General features: G+C 45.5%; 1 protein-coding gene across 5 annotated transcripts in view; it reads left to right on the plus strand.

The window, feature by feature from the left end:
- DZIP1L (DAZ interacting zinc finger protein 1 like) overlaps positions 1–24283 on the plus strand; it is a 58356-nt gene that overhangs the window by 29324 nt on the left and 4749 nt on the right. For 4 of the 5 annotated variants that reach the window (XM_083178428.1, XM_083178430.1, XM_083178427.1 and 1 more), the window contains exons 5-13: positions 550–702; positions 2588–2719; positions 2951–3013; positions 5295–5435; positions 7018–7054; positions 9890–9952; positions 12021–12154; positions 13523–13715; positions 14967–15147. In XM_083178428.1, the coding sequence (XP_083034554.1) occupies positions 550–702; positions 2588–2719; positions 2951–3013; positions 5295–5435; positions 7018–7054; positions 9890–9952; positions 12021–12154; positions 13523–13715; positions 14967–15147 (1097 nt within the window). The remainder of the gene's footprint in view (positions 1–549; positions 703–2587; positions 2720–2950; positions 3014–5294; positions 5436–7017; positions 7055–9889; positions 9953–12020; positions 12155–13522; positions 13716–14966; positions 15148–24283) is intronic. The other variant, XM_083178429.1, reaches the window with a different exon arrangement.

Genomic DNA, 24283 nt, shown 5'->3' on the forward strand with positions numbered 1-24283 from the left:
GCCTTACTGTAATTGAGTTCATATAGAAATATATTACACTGCAATAAAATTGTCTGGATAAAATTTAAAAAAATTATTTTCGGATGAGCTCTGTACCGTCCTTTCTTGCCTTTCACCTCACATGGCATAAATATTTCCTTGTGCCAACACTATGCCCACTGTTGACTTACTGATCCTAAATGTATCGGATCTTCCCTGGCACCATTGGCCGGCTGTATTACCCATAGGGTCCAGGAGATCCTGGCCTCAGCCCTTCCGTGTAACAGCGGGGACATTTGAAGAAACAAAGGCCGTTGCTGTCCCCATCCCACCCCCAAATGGCAGCAGACTGTTGGTGATACCATACTGCACATCCAGATGGCGCATATACAATGTACTTTGTGGAATGTGGTGCTAATCTAAACACAGGTGAATCGGGCCCCAGCAGTGGAACCCACAAGGACAAAGGAAACACGAGAGGACTTTGACCCCAATTAATTAAAATGAATTGTTAGAATGTGTAGCAAGCTTGCATATTAATGCTACATGTCCCACTTGTTTACACACCAGGAGCTGGAGGAAGCGCGACGTAGAGAGGAAGATATCAAGAGAGATTTTGAGACATGGAAGAAAGAAGAGAGGTCCAAGCTGCAAAATGAGATAGATCAACTGAGACAGCAGCTCCTCTCTCAGATGGAAGATATCACCATTAAGAATGCAGCAGTAAGTGAAACGTTAGGTTTGGTAGGTTGGCTGTTACGGCTGTTCATACTTTGCCACACTAGAGAACTGAGCTATGATAGGTGGACAGAAACATTACTGCAAATATGATGGACTGTGCTGAAAGTGCTGTTACATTCAATATAAAAAATGATGGACTGTTTTCCGTATGCAGGTCCTGATTCTGGGTCAGATGCAACCCTATCCAAGTGTGCGCCTCTTGCCGCTGTAGCGCATGCAGCTTAATGCTGATACTGGCCATGCATCTGAATGCGTAAGGATGGAGATGTCCACTTTGTGCGTCTTTAGCTGCTGAAATACTGTAGCTTCCTGCTCAGAATCAGACCACCGGTGTCCTGCTACTGTCAGAATGTGAATTGTGTTGTCAGCTACCAAGCTTGTCTTAAGGCCCCCATACACCTGAAAGACATTGCACCCAATCATACAATCTCAAAGGAATGAATGATGGATTGTATGCAAATTTTGTGCACATCGTGTGCAGATAATCGTGCAATGCCGGCCCCGGGGGGGGTTGAAGGATTGGTCCTCTGATCTGACGTGCTGCACGTCCAGTCAGTTGGGATTGGGAGCAGATTGCATTTGCTTTTAACCACATGCAATCTGTCATTAGATGGCTCATACAACTGGGGTCATGTGACACTCCCTCCCTGACTAGCAGAGAAGAGAGGTGCAGCTTCCGGGCAGCCCATGGCAGTGAAGACGCTGGGAGCCTCAGAAGTTTCCAAGCGGCAGACGGGCATGTGGCTGAAGAGAGCGGTGGACGTCCTTTTGCTCAATTCTGTCACAGTTTTCAGATGATTGCTGCATTCGGGCTATTTAATAATGGCATAACACAGCAGATGTGAGCAGATTGGTAGTTATGGCAACCTGTAAATTAAACAAATAAATAGAAAAACAGGATTTTTTGCACTCCTGTCCATTTGATCCTAGTAGGCCAGCCACATATTTAGATGAAGCTTCAATCATACAATCATGCAGCAGTTGGATTGTATGACGGATTGTACGACGGATTGTGAGTTCATTGTGTGTCCAATAACTGCCAAGGACAGCCGGGGAGTTGGAGGGAAAGTTGGACACAATCATGATTGAAAGCAGATCTTTCTGATGTGTGTCCACCTTTACAGTCCCATATCCAATATAAATGGATTAGCATCTACTGTATAATTGGGGAGATTTAGGGGTATAGGTATTATCACAAATGTTGCTTTTAGTGTATATAAACTCAGCCCAAACCTACATTTATGATTAAAGGACCACTAGATAACTAATCTGTATTAATATAATCTAATTAGAGGGCCAGATTCAGAGATGCCCACAAGTCCAATAGTTTTGCTGTAAAGGATTTCCCCTCCAGTAACGTTCCCTATGAGACTGGGGAATGGGCAGTGGGTGAGCCACCGATCATAGCTCCACATCACGTCCACTGCAGAGGTAGAAGTCTCTGACAGAACAGAGGATTAAGGGGTCGATTCAGTATCGGTGTAATCCGAATTTGGCACCAGCCCATTGGTCAGGGTTTATGCATGTGCAAATCCTGGCAGCAAATGGCTTTGGCGAGTTACTCACTCGTTGGACCGTTCGCAGCAGGAAGGGAGGGCTGGGTGGGGGCGGACATCGAGCTGGAGCCAGGGAACACCCAGCGTTTTATGGGCCTCCCCAAGAAAACCCTGGGAGCACATCCCAGAGGGGATTCGGATGCAGCTGTGGAGGGTGTCGCAGGCGTTCGGTCCGGTGGCATTTCAGCACTCAGTAAGCAGCGAATTTCACTTCTTACCGAGCCAACCAGAATATCTGAAATACCCTCTATACCCAGTGTACAGTATCAGAAATGAATGCAATGTTCTATTATTCCTAAATCATTCTTTAGAGATACCAAGACCTGGAGTCTAAAAAAGCCACGTCCTCTAATCTCGGTGAGCTGCTAGATGAAGAGGAACGTCAGGAGCGGCAGAAGGTACAGAAGGAGCTGCGGAGTCTGAGGGAGGAGATGAAGAGACAGGTAAGCCACCTTCATGGAACCCAATGTAAACCAGATGCGGCAATCCATCTCCGGGACCTCAGCCCTGGTGTACGGCGGCACAAGAGTAATACACGTTACTCATCTGGTTGAGACGTGTATATGTGGAAAGGAAGTCTGCAGTAGCATTTACTCTGCCTTCCAAGTATCCATTCTATAGATGATAATGAGATAGATAATGAGATTTGTTGCTTATTTGTATGGTCCTTGCAGGACACGGAATGGAAAAAGAAGATGAAGGAAATAAAAAAGGATCATAACTTGGAGAGATCAGAGGTAAAGCAAAAATGTATATTTTGTTGTAGCGCAATATTGTAGTGCATTAAGGACCTGATTTAGGTTTGTAATTAAACCTGATGGTTCACTTACAAATCCGATGTTCAGTGGTCTACGAATGTTCAGAACAGACAATGCGATATCGCTCACAACTTCTTGATTGACGTGCTGCGTCGTTCAGGAGGTGAAACATGCCCCCCTGCCACCTCCGCCCCCATCCGCCCACTGATGCCTGCATCCCGCTTACCCCCCCCCCCAACACCACCACCAATGTGTGAGCGCCACGCCAACAGTGCAGGTCAGCAAGTGCGCTCGTACAGAAGGCCTGCACAAGCGCGTAACTAATTATGTGCATGCGCAGGCCATAACCCATCGGTCCCCTGTGCGAATGCGCGGAAGACCGAAGGAATTAGAATTAGGGCCAGAGTATGTTAGATATTAGTCATGAGGGGATCGTAAAAAAAAATTTGATGGGACACCAACTGGGTATAAGTGAAACAAATAGGTACTATAGAAGGTGGGGCACAATTTGTCACAATTCTTATCCAGATACAGTATTGGCCATTTTTAGGACCTGGAGGGAAAAAAGGGAACCTATTTACAAAACACAAGGCCTAATTCAGAATTATTGGCAGACATATTTGTTCTCAACATGGGCAAAACCGTGCTGCACTGCAAGTGGGGCAGATGTAACATGTGCAGAGAGAGTTAGATTTGGGTGGGGTGTGTTCAAACTTAAATCTAAATTGCAGTGTAAAAATAATGCAGCCTGTATTTACACTGTACAGGAACAACATACAGTAACTCACCCAAATCTAACTCTCTCTATACATGTTACATCTGACCCCCTGCAGTGCACATGGCTTTATCCATTTTGAGTACAAATTTTCCTGCGATCAAGTCAGAATTAGGTGCATAGTCATTACTTGTCCAACAATATATCGTTTTAGAAGACAGCAATTATATTGTTTGGGAGTATTAGATCTGACTATAATGCAAGGCTATGGTTAATATCGCTCTGATGTAAGGTGTATATGACTCAGGACTAAGCATCTTATTGTATTCAGTCTTCTCCTGCTAGAATGACCTGTAGAATACCCTCCAACATGACCGATTCCATTAGGTACAAACTGCACTGTTTCTGGACTTCCCTCTTCATTGATAATTGCAGTCACTTGTGTTGAACTAGTTCAGTGATAAATGATAACGGTGTTCCAGCAAAGGCGAAGGCAATCCTAATTAAGGAAGAAGTCCAGAAGCAGAACATTTTGTACCTAATGGAATGGGTCATGTTGGAGAGTATGCCTGTAGCCAATCAGCTCTGAATGATCATAGTAATACAATATTTCAGAGTTTCCCAAACTCTGCTATTACAGTCCAGGGGCCAAATGTAATAGGTGGGAGAATCAGAAAGTGTGAAATTTTGGGAGAGTTTTCGCCCACCCGCCATTCGCAGATGCCATTGCCCCCTTCACAGGGCCAATTCCCATGCACGGCTGCTAATGGATGTGGAAGGAACACACTAAACTAAAACACTCTGAGGTGTCTTAGCTTTGACTGTATTCCTAAGGGGAAAATGGCGAGCAGCTGACATCTAGTGATGTCAGCTGCCCACCCCGGCACCCACGTCACTGGGTGATTACCATGGGAACGCCCAGCAGTTTCATGGGAACGTCCAGGAAAAGTTGAGCGTTCCCATGAGCGCGACTACCTACCGCCGCCCAACGCCCCCTGCCTGCAGTGGTGGGTGCGATCGCCCGGCGAACACTCTGTTCCCCATGGCCGCTCGCTCTCAGCACATGCGCAGAAATGCGCATGCACAGATCAAAAAACCAGAATAACCCCCTGTATGTGATGGATCTGCTGATCAGGTAGGAGAAAGTGTCCTATCCACCCATGTAACTATAGTAGCGAGGAAAGGACTGCATGTGACAGCAGCTGTGCCATTATATACAGACTGATACGGTCAGGAGGGAAGTCACAGACTAAATATTAGATAGTGTGAAGAGCATGTTCTCCAATAGCACAGATTAGTAATTTCCGGGTCCTATCATAATGACGTAGGAACGGAGGGGTGCCATGTTTACCTCTAGGTGAGCCAAAATTCTGTTCTGTTTGGGCATTGGGGAGCAAGGAAAACATTTGTTAATGTATAATTGTTGTATAAAAATTATTAGAAGAATTACCTAATAATTCAAACAATTAGAATACATTTTACGTTTCCAGGGAACTTATCTCTGAGCATTTATTAATAATATATATTTTATTTTCAACTGACCAGCTTTTAAATGAAAACAAGCGACTGAGAGCATCGTTGTCCAATGATCAGCGGGCACGAGATGAACAGTTTGAGTCAACCATGCAGTCCATGAAATCTACCATCGAAAATCAGAAAAAAATGATCAAGTCCAAGGAGCAAAAAGTAATCATTTATTCTGATAAAAAAATGCAATTGGAGGGTGGAATTGATTACTTTTGCAAAAAGTGTTCAAATGGACACTTTTTGGACTCTTTTGTTGGCATAGTGGGAAGCCTCACCTATGTAACTGGGAAATACTGTATCAGCAACTTGGCAGAACTGTTGGGTTAAGACTTTACCCACTATTGAACGCATGAAATGGGCCAGCGTTGGCATTCAATTCCACAGTCTCGCTTAAATAGTGCAATCTGATACCCCGTCATACTGCAACTCGGACTCAGGATATTTCCAGGGCAATCTGAGTCATGTGCCAGTGGGGAAGGGCAACCCAGGTTGTGTGTCCCATGTCCTCCACCTTCATCAAGATCCGGGTCAAACCCAGGACAAACTTGGGGAGGCTGCAGTGTGAAAAGTGTGAACCTTGTTACTCTTCTTGGGTTTGTTAGCGCCTGTGTCATTTTAACCCAGGTCGACAACACTAACACCAACACATGCCCTGGGTTGCCCTGGCAATATGAAATCAATCTATGTCGATGATCCCGGGAAAAACTGGGTATTAATTTAATAATCAAGAAAAGGAGAATAAATCACCCTCAAGCGCGGGTGCTTAATATGTTTCAACATCCATAGAGGGGTCAATAACAAATTATGTGAATGGGAAAGGATTGACACACCCAAGCGCTACCAGTAGATATCATCAATGTCAAAAATACAATAACTCCCCTTATTACAGATTGTAGTCAGTAGATCAATCTCCAAGGTGTTTTCCAGTAGTCAGTGTCAAGCCAGCCTCCTCATCAAGCAGTGGTATAAAAAAGAAGCGGATATATTCAATGGTGTAGAATGTCTACAGAAGCAGTTCACACATATTTAGGAACAATTTTAGGGTGTAATGTGAGGACCCCCTTTCTTCCAGTATGTTAATTGTAGGCGTACCAAATTCACATCTGTGAGTGATAATTGGTGCCCATAAAGGTATCTTTACATCAATAAGGATTGTACCCCAACTCACGGGAGTACGGGTGGTGCAATGTGTATAAAGGTTTCTTTCACTAGAGCAGGGGTTCCCAATCTTTTTCTAATCACGGCACCCTAGAGTATCAGAATGTTTCCAAGGCACCCCATGGCCCCAAAAAATATATATCAAATGAAGTAGATTGTGCTTATATGGGCTTCTTAGGTTCAGTTATGTGGTAAAGGGCAGGATTTGGTTCTGATTGTATACATTTTATGATTGGCAGCCACCAGCACTGGTTTTGTCCAGAAATAATTGATCATAAAAAATTTGAATCGGTCCTGGACAACCAACCCGAGGCACCCCTGCAAGTGTCCCAGGGCACCCCAGGGTGCCGCGGCACACAGTTTGGGAACCACTGCACTAGAGACTTGTGTACTTCATTCACTGTAATTGTAATTGGGGTATAAGTTGCGATTCCTAAAAATCTGTGCTACTTCAATAGAAGGGGCTTATGATCGTATTATTTCTAGAGAATAGGTTACAATTACTCTTTGATTATTTCAGTGATAAAACTAACAAGATTAGATAAAGCAATAAAACTCTTCTTTATTTCACTCATTTTCCCAGATAAGAGAACTGGCTGCAAGTAAAGAAATCAGGGAAGGTAAGCAGTAATGTATGATTAAATTGTGTGTCTAGGAAAGGCATTCAAATAACTAACTACAGGGGGCTAATTGTGAGTTGGGAATAAAGCATGGAAAAGCAAATCATATCCCCTTTAGACATTCACCATGGAAAATACATGGCTTTTCAATATGGATGTAAACTTGGTACCCAGCTTGCAGTGCGCCTTTCACTCCACATCTCAGAACTGGGGTTTTTTCCAGGTTGACCTCTTTGATGCATAAGCCGTGTCTGCCCTGGCTCTGTTGACATCTGCCATCTGCTGCTCATTAGCTCATCAGTAGCAAGCCCAGACAGCAGGGCATTCCTAATGGCATTGTGGGCCCTAGGCAAAGCAATGCACTAGGGCCCCTAATTAAGTTTAAAAATCTTTACTAGCCTCACAAAAAACTCTGAAGGTACTATCAAACCAGTGCTCAAAGGCCCCTATAATTGGGGTAAGCCCATGCATTCAAATGGCCCTGCCACACAGCCCTGAACAACCAATCAGCTCTTTCTCTGCAAGAAGCTGGGTTGTGCCATTCAGACATCAGCTTTGGCACTGAATCTAGGTTGAAAGTCCCAGGAAATACCCTGGCTGATAGCGGGTCATGGACCTGGGACTGTCAACCCCGGTCTGATCCTTCAGACTTAAGCATGACCTGGGTTTATATCTAAAAGGGGTTTATCTGCGCATCTGGACATACCATGGGTCTGATTCAGTCCTGTACTCTAGGCTGTGTATATTCGCAGCCTAGCAAACAGGTAAGTGCCGAACGCTTTCAGCTCAAAATTGGCCAGGTAATAACCGGTGACGCTCTCCTGCATCATTCCAGTGCGCCACCATCCTGTTTGACGGTAACCCAACCCAGAAACTCGCTCTGTGTATTCACTGAGCGATTTTTCCAGTGAGAGAAACTTCATTGCTAGCCATACTGCTCCTACTCTAGAGCACAGGTCTCATAAATAATGCCTACAGGTAACTATGGAAACACATTCTCCATTTTATAGCAAGTTATATGAAATTATAAAGAAATCTTCCACATGTTTCTGGCCTCAGGCTCACTGCATTTATCCAGGTCGTGGACTGTAGGTACTGTGACTGTCCACATTATTCCTTATTGTACACATTCTATTTTACAGAACACAAACCCTCACATTTTCACCCACAGAATTGCGCTAACATAGACCGACATTTACACATACTGGGCCTGATTTGATAGAGCGAGGGCCGCATAGGTCAGAGGGAATTTAAGAGCCTGGGAATTTGTTGTCCAGAAGCATTGTAACAGCAGCATCAGTGCATAGCCATAGGTAATAGCAGTGAGTGGCAGGTAGACCTGCCAATCAAGGTGTAAGGGGGCGTCAGCCTAGAGAGGGGTATATTAGGGATTGTAGCCAGGAAGTAAGCCTCTTTGAGTCTGGATCCCCACCCTCCCTACCCCCTTTTTTCCTCTGTTCTACCTGGCCTGACGCCATTTCACCAAATTCGGCACTTATGCCATAGCTTTAGTTAACAATCGGCGAGAAGGCGCTCTCGACCAGCAGTCAGGTGGGGTGTCAGGTGGTCTCTGTGCGGTATTGCCCCCCCTTTGCCAAGAAGGCGGGCGAGTCCCCATGCTCCAGCTGGGGGCGTCGGACACTTCCTGGAAGGTCCGCGTCATGCAATAGAAGGGGGCGGTATGTCTGTCACAGCGCGGGCTGTACCCCACGCGAAGGGGTGTTGCTAGATTGGGGTGCTACGGTCGCTACCATGGCAACACCCGGAACTGGTGCTGGTCTCAAGTGTTTTCTTTGCCATCCCTTATACAAATAGGGGTCATACCATTTCAATAAATATTTATGACCTTTTAACCTTACGCAGTTGGTGTCCGTGTCTTATTTTAGATAAGGTGTTCGTGTCAGTTATTTCTAGGCGTAAGAGTTAAGGAGTGGTATAGATAAACAACAGCAACATAATTCACTAGGCGCCTTAACAGAAACAGAATGCAAGTGCGAGTATCCATGCTACTCCATGTGTATGGTCGCCCCACCCGCTGTTTATCCATCTGCTTCCCTCATCATTTGTATTGCCACTTGCACCCAATGCTGTTCTATCAGAACAGGCCTCTGATCTGCAACCATACTCCTCAAACAAGCAATGTGAGTAACACTTCCATAACACGCCCATGCATGGCTACTGAGGGATGGTTCTAATTTCCCACAGCCGCCCTCCTCTTAGCAGCAGGAGCCTCCTCTGTCTATGAGGGGGAGGACGGGGTGGGGTGATTACCGCCCTAGAACTTGATCCTGACTGAGGAGCTCCTCCCCTGTTCACTGTGAAGCGCCACAGTCATTGCTTCTCTAATAGGGTTTGGTCATGCCTCCCAAGATTAGGCCACACCTACAGAAAGCTTCAGCCATGCTTCCATGACACAACCACAAGACACATCTGTTCTGTGCAACCACACAGGTAACGCCCGGTTATACTCATTTCAAGGTGAGCTGCTTACCATTGTAAATGCTTTGTGCAATCTGCAGAAAATTGCACATTGCGTCTGCTTTTGCACTTGCATGCAATATCAAATCAGGCCCACTCAGTTAGCATTATGTAACTGTAAGGTGCCAGTTACAGTGGAGATGTGCAAGAGCTCAAGGAAATGAGCAGTGGCAAATCCCTATTGCAACAAATCCCTGTTGCCAGCTAATATCTTCCGTACAGCCTGCATCATGGCGTAAATGACTTCTTAGTACATTGAGGAATGTGCTCCATCTCTTGGCTTCATGTTTGATATTTGAGCCACATTATGCTGTTTATTACGCACATTATGTAATTCAGTGTTTTTCTATAATGCAGAGCCACAAGCAGCAAAGTTGGTTTTACCAGTTGGAGCAGCAAAGGATGAGTCAAGTGAAGAGGGTGAGTGGAATGAGCTTACTTTAGCCATGATGCAGTTGTGTTCCGTACATACATTTTACACAACCCAACTCTTCTGCAGCCCTTTCTCACCTGGTTACAGCTGTGTAGTTGTATATATGCAGTAACATTTGAAACCATCATTCCCTCAAATGCTGTAGTGCCCCTCTTCGTCAAGGCCATCCCAAGCCTAATTATTTTGGTAAACAAACAAAGATTTTAGCGCCCCTCATTGTGTATATTGTGGGTGGAGCTACAATGTGGCCAGAGCAAATATAAAAATTTAGGGCGTGGCCACATAATAGTACCAATTCACATTACACCACACAGTAGTGCCCCTTAGATACACTGCATCACCTAGAGCAGTGGTTCCCAACCTTTTTTCTGTCCTGTACCCCTTGATTAGGCTTTTCATTTTTGAGTATGCGGTCAGGAATTGTGTCCCTCTGTGTATGGCCGCAGGCTGTGAACTGTCTCCAGAGGTACCACTAACATCTGTAGGATTAATGCTGCTGATTCCTGCACACATGTCAGCGTGGAGCAGAAGATCGCTGATTTGAGTTCACTGATGATGCTGCAGATGGAACCGGAAGTTACACAACGTGGTTCATCTCCATGGCAATGGGAGACTTTTTCTGCCATCAGGATACTCGTTCAGCCATTACCAATATTATTTACAAGTACCCCCAACTGGTCTGCAGAGTACCCCCAGGGGTACTAGTACCCCAGGTTGGGAACCACTGACCTAGAGCCCTTTAGACACACTGCGCCATTACACATTGTGTCACACACCGTAATGCCAAATACACATTGTGCCACACACCATGATGCCTGGTGTGTGGTACAATGTGGGATCTGGGAGATTACATGCTCATTTGTCAACTCTTGCGTTCCCCGGCTGCAGCAGCTACAGGGTATGGCACTAAGCTGCTCTTAGGTTGGGCTGGATGAGTTCCATACCCTGAGAGCAGGATACATCCTCTAGTAGGTACTCCTGAGAGAAACTGTATTAGGGTGAACCCCTGTGATCCATTGGGAGTTCCCCTGAGGAGACAGGGACAGAACTGTGCTGCAGACTCCCTGAGCTAACGGAAGAATTGCTGACAGGCACAGTGTAGAGAGAGCATACTGGCGGGCAGCTGAGGAGAGAAGCCATGCTGACAGGCACAGTGTAGAGAGAGGATACTGGCGGGCGGCTGAGGAGAGAAGCCATGCTGACAGACACAGTGTAGAGAGAAGATACTGGCGGGCGGCTGAGGAGAGAAGCCATGCTGACAGGCACAGTGTAGAGAGAGGATACTGGCGGGCGACTGAGGAGAGAAGCCATGCTGACAGGCACAGTGTAGAGAGAGGATACTGGCGGGCGGCTGAGGAGAGAAGCCATGCTGACAGGCACAGTGTAGAGAGAGGATACTGGCGGGCGGCTGAGGAGAGAAGCCATGCTGACAGGCACAGTGTAGAGAGAGGATACTGGCGGGCGGCTGAGGAGAGAAGCCATGCTGACAGGCACAGTGTAGAGAGAGGATACTGGTGGGCGGCTGAGGAGAGAAGCCACGCTGACAGGCTTTATAGCATTTAGGGCCAGATGTATCAAAAGTGGTAAAATGGAAAGTGATAAAGAGCCAGCCAATCAGCTCCTGTCTGACATTATTATTCAGTAAAGCCACTAATTGTGGAGCTCCATATTATATGGACATAACATCTTGTGCTCTATAGTTATATACAATTCATTTAATGTGTTTTCATTTTATTTGTTTTTATATTGATGTATAATAAATTGTAATTAATTTTTTGAGAAACCGTCTGGTCTATATATTTGCACAGCCAGCGCTGGTACACCATTCTTTTTTCCTATCTACCATTTTGGGCCTGACAACCCAGTACCAGCTGCTGTTGACAGCGCACCACCCAAAACCCATTTCTTTTTCCGGGGAACGTAGACGGCCTACCTTCCCTGTTGTGCCGACCAGTGTGGAAGCGCCGCGCAGCTGCAGCAGTAATGAGTGACAGGGACCCACTGAATTAATCTGGAAGGGTTTAAACTTTGTTGTTTTTTTAAAACAATATGCAGAGCTGGATGAATCTCTAGGCCAGAAAATGAGGAGGATTGACGCCGTACGGAGGAACCCAGAGTTCATCAGGCAGTTCCGTCCATTACTGGAGGAGACTTTAATGGAGAAGCTTGAAAGTATGGGCGTGAAAAAGGTAACTGACATCTCAGGAGGTAGTAAATCAAGAGAGGGGTGGTCCACATTTTAACTTTCTTTCTTTATGGTGGTGATTCACTACCGTTTGAGGTCGCAAGCGTATTCGCGCTGGAGACCGATGGGTGCGACTCTGCGCATGTACAGGGCCACAGTACAAATGTACAAAGTACTATCACAGACGCTGAGGTGTTCGTACGTGAAGGGGAGGGAGGGGGGCGGATACCGGACCCGGGTAGGGGAACGCCCAGCATTTTATGTGCGTCCCCATGAAAACGCAGAGTTCCCCAGGGAACCCGGGGGGGGGCCGGGGGCAGGCGGCTAATGTCACAATGTCAGAGCCCGCCCGTGAATTTGGAGATGTGTGGCCAGGATATAAGTAAGTGCAAGCTTACTTTTATCTACGAATATCCCCTTGCATCGTACCGAGGGGATTCGGCGTTTGCCAGTGCAGCATACTAAGTAGCTGGTCTGAATCAGTAGGAAAAGTCAAATTTGTAGATTTAATTATTTTTCTTTTAAATTAAATTTCTTTTTGGTACGCACTCTATATAAAATACCAAATATGTTGCACCATAAGGATTACACAGATCAGGTAACTGTGTGTTATCACTGGGTGCAGTGATGTCACTGGTGCTGGACCCAGTGGGATTTGCGAACACCACCCATCCAGACTCTGGATAGATTGCTGAAATCTGCACAGTGCAGAGGAATCCCAGAAGGCGGCCCGGTCTCAGCAAGAGGTGGGCCATAGTGTAGCTGCCCCTCGCCTACTCAATGCATTGTAATACTATAGAATTATAAATGATCTGCAGGCAGCAGATAAGGCTGGTTTTCCCTCTAAAAGCAAGATATTCACTCCTTTAAGCTTATAGGTTCACAGCACAAAATGTAGTTTGTTATTATCCTGTTACCCTACTGTATATCTGTGAATGTGGTGTTCCCAGGGCCGGCGCCACCACTAGGCAGCCTTAGGCATTTGCCTAGGGCGCAAGCCACTGGAAGGCGGCCACTTGGAGCAGCCCCCCTCCCCCCCCATCAGGTGAGTGGCTCCCTCTCTCTCTCACCACCCCACCCCCCCCCCCCCCGTGCAGCGACGCTGCGGCCATCGCCATCAACACCCCCCCTGGAGCGAGACGCTGCTTCCCCTCTCTCTCACCAGCCCCCCCGATGCTGCGGCCATCTCCCGCCACCACCCGCTCGCACACACCTCCCCCCCGCCCCGCTTCACCCCCTTCCTGGGGCGCTCCGGCTCCGGGTGTTCCTTTTTCTTGTAATAAAAATAAGAATTTATTTGTAAGTAAACATGATAAACCTTCCAATATGCTTCACACAGATTTCTATTTATTATATCTTGGTATTGTTTAAGGGAGCAAAAGGAATCCCATCATCTACCTACAATGATTTGAAAGCTCTTCTGGTGAAACAGTTCCAACAGAAAATGAAGAAATTCCCAGATATTGAAAGTATGAGAGCCAAGTTGGGAAAAGTACTGCAGAAACAAGTGAGAAATCACAAGAAGAGTGAGGACACCTTACAATCCGCAACGTCCCAGCTCTCAGGTAAGCAAAATTCACATTAGAACTGACTCTACAGGCATTTGTGAATTCTGAAAGGATAAATACTAGCAAAATGCATGGAAGGTAAATGTTCAACATGAGGTAACTTATACTCATACTTTCCTACCTATTAAAACACCTCTCCAGGAGAAGCCTGAGAGGTGAAGCAGCAGGGCTTTGGGAGAGGGTGGAGCCTAGTGGCTATATCATTAGGCCCCGCCCCCATGGATCCTATGAATCAAGTATTCTTGAGGAGGGGGCTGGGCTAAAATGACTGCATTATCTGTGTATACTGCAGCTTCCCTAGGAAGCATGTGGTAGGCAAGACGAGTGTCCTCTCTTCCAGAGTTGTGGGGGACTACCCTAGAAAATCGGGAGTCTCCTGCAACTTCCTGGAGAGTAGGAAGGTATTTTTATACTTTCTGTAAATTAGAAAGTGACATTTATACTATCATAACAGTGCTGGTAAATGGTTAAAATGTAATAGCCTTAGATGGCATGGGTGAGATTTCTGAGAAGTCGCTAGATTTAAAATGCCAATTTATTTAACGGCAAAACCAACCATCATACCACTATATTTTGTCCCATGTGATCCTCATTTTACCACTTAATTAATTCATGTATATCATTACTGGTTCTGTAGAGGTTAGGTGCACTATGTAAAAAGAGCTCAATATTGTTAATTATTTCTAGCAGACGCAATAATCTAAATGGTGTCACTATTACTGTTTTTTACTATTACAAATACGGATATGCAAATGAATTCAAATTTCTAAACCAAACGACCGGATTGCAGACAATCCAGAGCAGAGTATTTGTGAATTTTCTGAGCGATTCTCTAACACAGAAATGCGGTAAAAACACGGGTATCGGGGTTTTTACCGCATTTCTGTATGCTCTATTGTTCCTCCTGGAAGCGCTGCGGAGGGAATCGCCAGCAAAAGCTGGCGATTCCATGCAGAAGCCTATGGGCTTCTTACCGCAGCGCTGTGTGAGGGATCCATCACGGATCTCTCCCAGCATGCCCTGCGGCCGGCGCAGTGCTCTGCACATGCGCAGATGGACTCCCGGGTCTCAGACCCGGAAGTCCAGCACCGGCGCTGCATCGCAAGGGACTGCTTTTATCGCAAGAGTTGTCCCTTGCATTAATGACCGCATATGTTAGAGAATTCGGTGTCCGGCTATACAGGGTTGCGGATGTTAGCACATCCCGCCCATTAGGTTAATGTAAACCATTTCCCTCTTTATATTTAGTAGGACAAAGTCCGAGATTTACACAAAGCTTCACCCCACCAGAAGTTACACCAAGAGCTAGGAATGTGCAGACTGTGGAGTCCTATCGTTCTTTACAAGCTCCTGTCCCTTCACCGCGGACCAAGGGGATGGCAAGCCAATATTCAACTGGAATCACTAATGTTTCTCAACCACCACCAAAGTAAGTTACACCTGTCCATTGTCAAATAGATACAGTAGCACCGAGAGGGAAGGGGAGCGGGTACTAATTATTTGGGCCCAGGCTTGCTATAGGGTCCCGAGTCTGCACTCCCACCCTCCCCCTCCTTCTTAGCTGTAAGTCAGTTGCAGCCTCTGTCCCTTCCCCAGCTTTGGTAAGTTCAGGGAGGCTGCACATTGGCAACCATTCAGCATCTGCCTATAATTTTATAGAAGGTACTTAATAACTGATACCTTGGAGCTGAATGGTTTCCATGGGCAACATGTCCACTGGTCCACTTCTCCACTCTCATCACCGCTTAATACATCAACCCCTACATATTATAGAGGGAAGAGCTCTGCCCCCCGGGGAGGTGACCAGTCAGAATCTACTTATTATTATTTTGCACCTTCTAGAAGATACTAGTATCTGATTGGTTGCCCATAGCAACATCCCATGGGAAATAGAACTCCCATCTTAGTAAATTTCCCCCAGTGTTGAAGATTAGCGCCACTTCTTAAGGCCCCCCATACATTAGTCCGACATGTCCTAGGGACAAGTCGGACCTGATTTCACCCTGCAGCTTCCCGGGAGGGGGACACACGATTAGGCACTTGATGTGCCAAGGTTTGCATATGAGAAATCGCATGGATTTATCATATGCAGTCCCCGGGGAGCTGCAGGAGGAGGGAGCCATGGGGGGGACATCAGCTGGCGGGGGATGCCGGCTAATAGAGAGCCGAGCAGGGGGAGGCTGCATAGCGAGCCGGGCAGGAGGAGGCTGTTGTGGTGGGGTGACAGTGGGAGCAGGGCGCCGGGCAGGGAGGATGACGCACGCTGGCTGCGTCATCAGATGCCATACAGATGACTAGCAAGCCATTGATTGGCTGAGACCTCTCTCAGCCAATCAGCGATTGGCTGAGAGAGGTCTCAGCCAATCAATGGCTTGCTAGTCATCTGTATGGTTTTTTTTTTTTTCAAGTTATCTGTTCCTCCCGGCTCGCGCCGCTGCCCGGCAGCCAGCGTGCGTCATCCTCCCTGCCCGGCGCCCTGCTCCCGCTGTCACCCCACCACAACAGCTTCAAGTGCCTCCTGCCTGGCTCCCTATGCAGCCTCCCCCTGCTCGGTTCTCTATAGCCGGCATCCCCCGCACGGCTCCGGGGCTGGGCTGCACATAAGATTTAGCAAATCTTATGTGCAGCCCGTCCGACCTCCCGACCCCGATGCGCACGGGACCGCGCATCGGATCGGACGGGGTGTCTGCAAGTGCGATTTGGGCCGATTTCACGGCCCAATTCGTCCGAACCGGGTGAAATCGTGCCCAAATCGCATAGTGTATGGGGGCCTTTAGTCAAAGAAATTAAATGTCCAAATAAAGCAATTGCCCCCCAACTATAAGATATCTTGGGACAGATGTATTAACCCTAAACAAGAGATAAATCCAAGGGTTTAATCCAGATAAATTCACCTTCTAACTGCCATGTTACCGTCTGTGTTTGAAAAAAGTCAGTAAGGAGACGATTGGCTGGAAGTTTATCTCCCTTTATCACACTTGCATTTATCTCTTGTTCAGTGGCGTAACCGTCAAAACTGCAGCGCACCCCCCCAGTAAAGAAAACAAACACCCAACCCCTGCAAAGCTATTGTTACGCCACTGCTTTTAAGGCTTACCCAGCACAAATGGAATAGGCTCAGATATTCTGTGCATAATGTTCCAACCTAATATAATAGCACCTACTGTGCAAACTCATTAACAAAAGGCATTCTTAGAAACCCCCATGGGCCAAGAAGCCGTGCCACACACAGAAGTGTACAATGGTGGGAATGGCCACAGCCTGGCAGCCGTCCCTTCCAGTGGTGACATCCAGCTGCAACCAGGAGGCCATTATTAACTACTGTGTACTGCATGGCTTATGTCCGTGCAGGGTTTCGCTGCCTGGCGTCAGCGGCGTCAGATGTTTGTATGCATTTTGGCATTTTACGCAAATTGCATGTGATTTGTGTGCGATGCGATCGGGACCTAGTTCAAAAGGTATGCGCAGCATTGCATCGCACCTCCCCATCACACCATGTATGGGCACCTCGAGTGTAGATGTGGCTAAACCTTTAGATCCGATCTGTTTAACCCCTTCCTGACACAGCATGTTTTTGCCTTCCTGACAGAGCCCTTTTTTTCAAATCTGACATGTATCACTTAAGTGGGGATAACTTTTTTTTGCTTTTACTTATCCCAGTGATTTTGAGATTGTTTTTTCGTGACACATTGTACTTCAAGTTAGTGGTAAATTTTCGTCGATACAGTCTGTGTTTTTTTGTGAAAAATACCAAAATGTCGGAAAAAAATGGAAAATTTAGCAATTTGCAAAATGTTAAATTTTCTGCTTGTGAGACAAATAATCATACCACTCAAAATAGTTAATAACTAACATAGACCATATGTCTACTTTATGTTTCCATCATTATTTCAACTTCCTTTTAATTTTTTTGGACACTAGGAGGCTTACAATATGAATAGCAAATTTTCAAATTTTCAAGAAAATTTCAAACACTGATTTTTTTAGGGACCAGTTCAGTTCTGATGTGACTTTGAGGGACTTGTATGTGAGACACCCCCATAAATGATGCCATTTCAAAAACTGCACCCCTCACAGTATTCAAAACAGCATTTTGGAAGTTTGTTAACCCTTTCACAGGAATAAAAACAAAGTGTAGGTGAAATTTCAAAATTTCATTTTTTTTGCAGATTTGCAATTTTAATACATTTTTCTAAGGAACACAGTATATTTTACTAGAGAAATGTGACTAAAAATTGATTCCCCCAATTCTTTTGTTTTCATAAATATCCTATATGTGGCCCTAGTGTGCACGTTGACCAAACCACAGGCTTCATAATAGAAGGAGCACCTACTTGATTTTGGAGCCTCCTTTTTATGAGATTATTTTTTAGGCACCATGTAGGTTTCTAGGCACCATAAGATGCTAAAAGTTAGGAACCCCCCCACAAGTGACCCCATTTTGCAAACTACACCCCTCAGGGAATTCATCTAGGGGTATAGTGTACATTTCAAACCCCCAGGGGTTTCACCAATTGTGGTACAACTGGGCAGTGAAAATGAAAAATTAATTTTTTTACACAAAAATGCAGTTCTGGCTCAAAATTTTTCATTTTCATAAGGTATGAAGGAGAAAAAGCACCCCAAAATCTGTGCCCCAATTTCTCCCGAGTACGGCAATGCCTCACATGTGACCAAAAAATACCAGTTGGGTGCATGGCAGGACTCAGAAGGGAAGGAGTGATTTTGGGATTTTGCAGCTCAGATTCTGGTGGAATGTTGGTGGGTGCTATGTCGCATTAGCAAGACCCCCGAAGCACCAATACAGTGGAACCCCCCCACAAGTGACCCCATTTTGCAAACTACACCCCTCAGGGAATTCATCTAGGGGTATAGTGTACATTTCAAACCCCCAGGGGTTTCACCAATTTTGATACAACTGGGCTGTGCAACTGAAAAATTACATTTTTTACACAAAAATGCAGTTCTGGCTCAAAATTTTTAATTTTCATAAGGTATGAAGGAGAAAAAGCACCCCGAAATCTGTGCCCCAATTTCTCCCGAGTACGGCAATGCCTCACATGTGACCAAAAAATACCAGTTGGGTGCATGGCAGGACTCAGAAGGGAAGGAGTGATTTTTGGATTTTGCAGCTCAGATTCTGGTGGAATGTTGGTGGGTGCTATGTCGCATTAGCAAGACCCCCGAAGCACCAATACAGTGGAACCCCCCCCCACAAGTGACCCCATTTTGCAAACTACACCCCTCAGGGAATTCATCTAGGGGTATAGTGTACATTTCAAACCCCCAGGGGTTTCACCAATTTTGATACAACTGGGCAGTGAAAATGAAAAGTTACATTTTTTTACACAAAAATGCAGTTCTGGCTCAAAATTTTTCATTTTCATAAGGTATGAAGGAGAAAAAGCACCCCAAAATCTGTGCCCCAATTTCTCCCGAGTACGGCAATGCCTCACATGTGACCAATAAATACCAGTTGGGTGCATGGCAGGACTCAGAAGGGAAGGAGTGATTTTTGGAATTTGCAGCTCAGATTCTGGTGGAATTTTGGTGGGTGCTATGTCGCATTAGCAAGACCCCCAAAGCACCAATACAGTGGAACCCCCCCACAAGTGACCCCATTTTGCAAACTACACCCCTCAGGGAATTCATCTAGGGGTATAGTGTACATTTCAAACCCCCAGGGGTTTCACCAATTTTGATACAACTGGGCAGTGAAAATGAAAAGTTACATTTTTTTACACAAAAATGCAGTTCTGGCTCAAAATTTTTCATTTTCATAAGGTATGAAGGAGAAAAAGCACTCCAAAATCTGTGCCCCAATTTCTCCCGAGTACGGCAATGCCTCACATGTGACCAAAAAATACCAGTTGGGTGCATGGCAGGACTCAGAAGGGAAGGAGTGATTTTTGGATTTTGCAGCTCAGATTCTGGTGGAATTTTGGTGGGTGCTATATCGCATTAGCAAGACCCCCGAAGCACCAATACAGTGGAACCCCCCCACAAGTGACCCCATTTTGCAAACTACACCCCTCAGGGAATTTATCTAGGGGTATAGTGTACATTTCAAACCCCCAGGGGTTTCACCAATTTTGATACAACTGGGCAGTGAAAATGAAAAGTTACATTTTTTTACACAAAAATGCAGTTCTGGCTCAAAATTTTTCATTTTCATAAGGTATGAAGGAGAAAAAGCACCCCAAAATCTGTGCCCCAATTTCTCCCGAGTACGGCAATGCTTCATGTGTGACCAAAAAATGGCAGGACTCAGAAGGGAAGGAGTGATATTTGGATTTTGCAGCTCAGATTCTGGTGGAATTTTGGTGGGTGCTATGTCGCATTAGCAAGACCCCCGAAGCACCAATACAGTGGAACCCCCCACAAGTGACCCCATTTTGCAAACTACACCCCTCAGGGAATTCATCTAGGGGTATAGTGTACATTTCAAACCCCCAGGGGTTTCACCAATTTTGATACAACTGGGCAGTGAAAATGAAAAGTTACATTTTTTTACACAAAAATGCAGTTCTGGCTCAAAATTTTTCATTTTCATAAGGTATGAAGGAGAAAAAGCACCCCAAAATCTGTGCCCCAATTTCTCCCGAGTACGGCAATGCCTCACATGTGACCAATAAATACCAGTTGGGTGCATGGCAGGACTCAGAAGGGAAGGAGTGATTTTTGGAATTTGCAGCTCAGATTCTGGTGGAATTTTGGTGGGTGCTATGTCGCATTAGCAAGACCCCCAAAGCACCAATACAGTGGAACCCCCCCACAAGTGACCCCATTTTGCAAACTACACCCCTCAGGGAATTCATCTAGGGGTATAGTGTACATTTCAAACCCCCAGGGGTTTCACCAATTTTGATACAACTGGGCAGTGAAAATGAAAAGTTACATTTTTTTACACAAAAATGCAGTTCTGGCTCAAAAGTTTTCATTTTCATAAGGTATGAAGGAGAAAAAGCACTCCAAAATCTGTGCCCCAATTTCTCCCGAGTACGGCAATGCCTCACATGTGACAAAAAAATACCAGTTGGGTGCATGGCAGGACTCAGAAGGGAAGGAGTGATTTTTGGATTTTGCAGCTCAGATTCTGGTGGAATTTTGGTGGGTGCTATATCGCATTAGCAAGACCCCCGAAGCACCAATACAGTGGAACCCCCCCACAAGTGACCCCATTTTGCAAACTACACCCCTCAGGGAATTCATCTAGGGGTATAGTGTACATTTCAAACCCCCAGGGGTTTCACCAATTTTGATACAACTGGGCAGTGAAAATGAAAAGTTACATTTTTTTACACAAAAATGCAGTTCTGGCTCAAAATTTTTCATTTTCATAAGGTATGAAGGAGAAAAAGCACCCCAAAATCTGTGCCCCAATTTCTCCCGAGTACGGCAATGCTTCATGTGTGACCAAAAAATGGCAGGACTCAGAAGGGAAGGAGTGATATTTGGATTTTGCAGCTCAGATTCTGGTGGAATTTTGGTGGGTGCTATGTCGCATTAGCAAGACCCCCGAAGCACCAATACAGTGGAACCCCCCCACAAGTGACCCCATTTTGCAAACTACACCCCTCAGGGAATTCATCTAGGGGTATAGTGTACATTTCAAACCCCCAGGGGTTTCACCAATTTTGATACAACTGGGCAGTGAAAATGAAAAGTTACATTTTTTTACACAAAAATGCAGTTCTGGCTCAAAATTTTTCATTTTCATAAGGTATGAAGGAGAAAAAGCACCCCAAAATCTGTGCCCCAATTTTTCCCGAGTACGGCAATGCTTCATGTGTGACCAAAAAATGGCAGGACTCAGAAGGGAAGGAGTGATATTTGGATTTTGCAGCTCAGATTCTGGTGGAATTTTGGTGGGTGCTATGTTGCATTAGCAAGACCCCCGAAGCACCAATACAGTGGAACCCCCCCACAAGTGACCCCATTTTGCAAACTACACCCCTCAGGGAATTCATCTAGGGGTATAGTGTACATTTCAAACCCCCAGGGGTTTCACCAATTTTGATACAACTGGGCAGTGAAAATGAAAAATTACATTTTTTTACACAAAAATGCAGTTCTGGCTCAAAATTTTTCATTTTCATAAGGTATGAAGGAGAAAAAGCACCCCAAAATCTGTGCCCCAATTTCTCCCGAGTACGGCAATGCCTCACATGTGACCAAAAAATACCAGTTGGGTGCATGGCAGGACTCAGAAGGGAAGGAGTGATTTTTGGATTTTGCGGCTCAGATTCTGGTGGAATGAATGGTGGGTGCTATGTGGCATTAGCAAGACCCCCGAAGCACGGTAAAATGATGAACCTAATAATCCATAGATGTGTGGTATATTTTAAAACACTCCTTTATACATAGGCCGGGTTTGTCGGGGCAAGTGTCACACTGGAAAATAGTTTGCTTTCTTATTCCCTTTTTATAGCAAACTTTGCACCTTTTTTGTGTCCTGCCCTTTTTTCCAGTGGAGGGGATTTCATCAGGAAAATGCTGCCCTGGTACAATACGGGGGCCAGTACTAGAAGTACTGGGGCCCTCTGCCTGCTGGTTCCCAAATATTAGGCCCTTTATGACTTCCTCTTGAAAGTGCATAAATGTCCCCCTCTGGCTGGTAGAATGGAATAGCACGTAAGCGTTATACAGTGCCATCTGGATGATATACACGGCCAGCTTCTTGTACCAGATTTTTGTTTTCCGCAGGGCACTGTACGGCTTCAGTACCTGATCTGAAAGATCCACTCCGCCCATGTACCTATTGTAATCCAGGATACAATTAGGTTTTGAGGTGTGGGTACTGGTACCTCGTACAGGGACGGAGGTGGTACTGTCTCCGTGAATTGTTGTCAGTATAAGGACATCCCTCTTGTCCTTATATTTGACCAACAACATATTTTCGGTGCATATTCCCCTGCTTTCACCCCTTCTCATTACTTGGGCAATGTGCGTTTTTGGGAGGCCTCTTTGGTTCTTGCGCACAGTACCGCAAGCTGCTGTAACTCTTGAACCAAGGGCCTTAAACAGGGGGATGCTGGTGTAAAAGTTATCCACATAGAGGTGATAACCTTTATCCAGGAAGGGGTGCACTAAATCCCAGACAATTTTTCCACTAACACCTACGAGGGAGGGGGGGCATTCTGGCGGTTCAATTCTTGAATCCTTCCCTTCATATACCCTAAACCTGTGGGTGTACCCTGAGGTGCTTTCACACAGCTTATACATTTTTATGCCATACCTTGCCCTCTTACTGGGAAGGTACTGGCGGAATTTAACCCTTCCTTTAAAATGTATAAGGGACTCGTCTATGCAAATGAATTTATCTGGGATGTACATCTCTTCAAATTTGGCACTGAAGTGATCAATGACCGGCCTGACTTTGAATAGCCGGTCAAAGGTGGGATCATCTCTGGGTGGGCACTGTGCATTATCGTTGTAATGCAAAAATTTAAGGATTAACTCAAAACGATTCCGGGTCATGGCCATACGGTAAAGTGGGGTGCTGTACAGAACATCTGTACTCCAATATTGCCTAATTTCTGGCTTTTTTACTATGCCCATATGAAACACCAGACCCCAAAACGTCATCATCTCTACTGCATCTACAGGGGTCCACCTAGCAAATGATGACGTGGGGTTTTGAGCAATAAACTGCTGGGCATATAAATTAGTTTGGTCCACCATTAAATTTATAAAATCATCAGAGATAAATAATTTGAAAAAGTCAATTTCTCTGAGACCTGTTGAATCAAATTGGATTCCTGGGATGGCCAAAAACTCAGGAACCTGGGGCTCAAAATTGTCTGGTGGTGGGGTCCATACGAGATCAATTATTGGGGGGGGGTCTCAGCTGCTCTACGGGGGCGTCTTTGAGGGGGTCCCTCATCACTAGAGGAGGAAGAGGAGCTTAAGATGAATCCTTCAAATTCCCCGCTTGCCTCACTGGCTGTGTCAGAGTCAGAGGCAAGCATGGCATATGCCTCCTCCGCTGAATACATTCTTCTGGATGACTGGGATGACATTTGGGATGACATTTGGGATGACATTTGGGATGCCATTTTTATTTTTGTGTTTCTGGTAGTGAAATGTTTCAACACGTGTATAGTGTAGGGGGGGTACAAACTTTATTTCAATGTAGTATGTAGTGTGTAGTGTGTATGTAGTGCAGAAAAAAAAAAAAAAAAGGTCCTGCGCCAAAAATTGAGCACAGATGTTGGTCAGTAACGTCCGTCACTGAACAGCGCTCAAAGGCAACAAGAATTTGATCAAAAAAAATTAAAAAAAAGACCCCACAGCACCCTCAAAAAAAAAAAAGGTGATCACTGATGCGACACTGATTACCAGTGAGGGGCAGCAGGTGCACAACCTTTGGTGCAACTGACAGTGCAACTGGCAGCAACTGACAGGTATACTGTATATAAAAAAAAAACCCTGCAGCCCCAAAAAGGGGGGGTAGCAGACACAAAATATAGCACTCTCTATCACTATCTCTCTATCTCTCTATCTCTCACTATCTATCACTCTATGACACTGCAGCAGCAGCACTGACAGTTATATATATAAAA

The sequence above is a fragment of the Crinia signifera genome, chromosome 3, assembly GCF_055691185.1.
Source record: "Crinia signifera chromosome 3, ASM5569118v1, whole genome shotgun sequence".
Classification (NCBI taxonomy): Eukaryota; Metazoa; Chordata; class Amphibia; order Anura; family Myobatrachidae; genus Crinia; species Crinia signifera.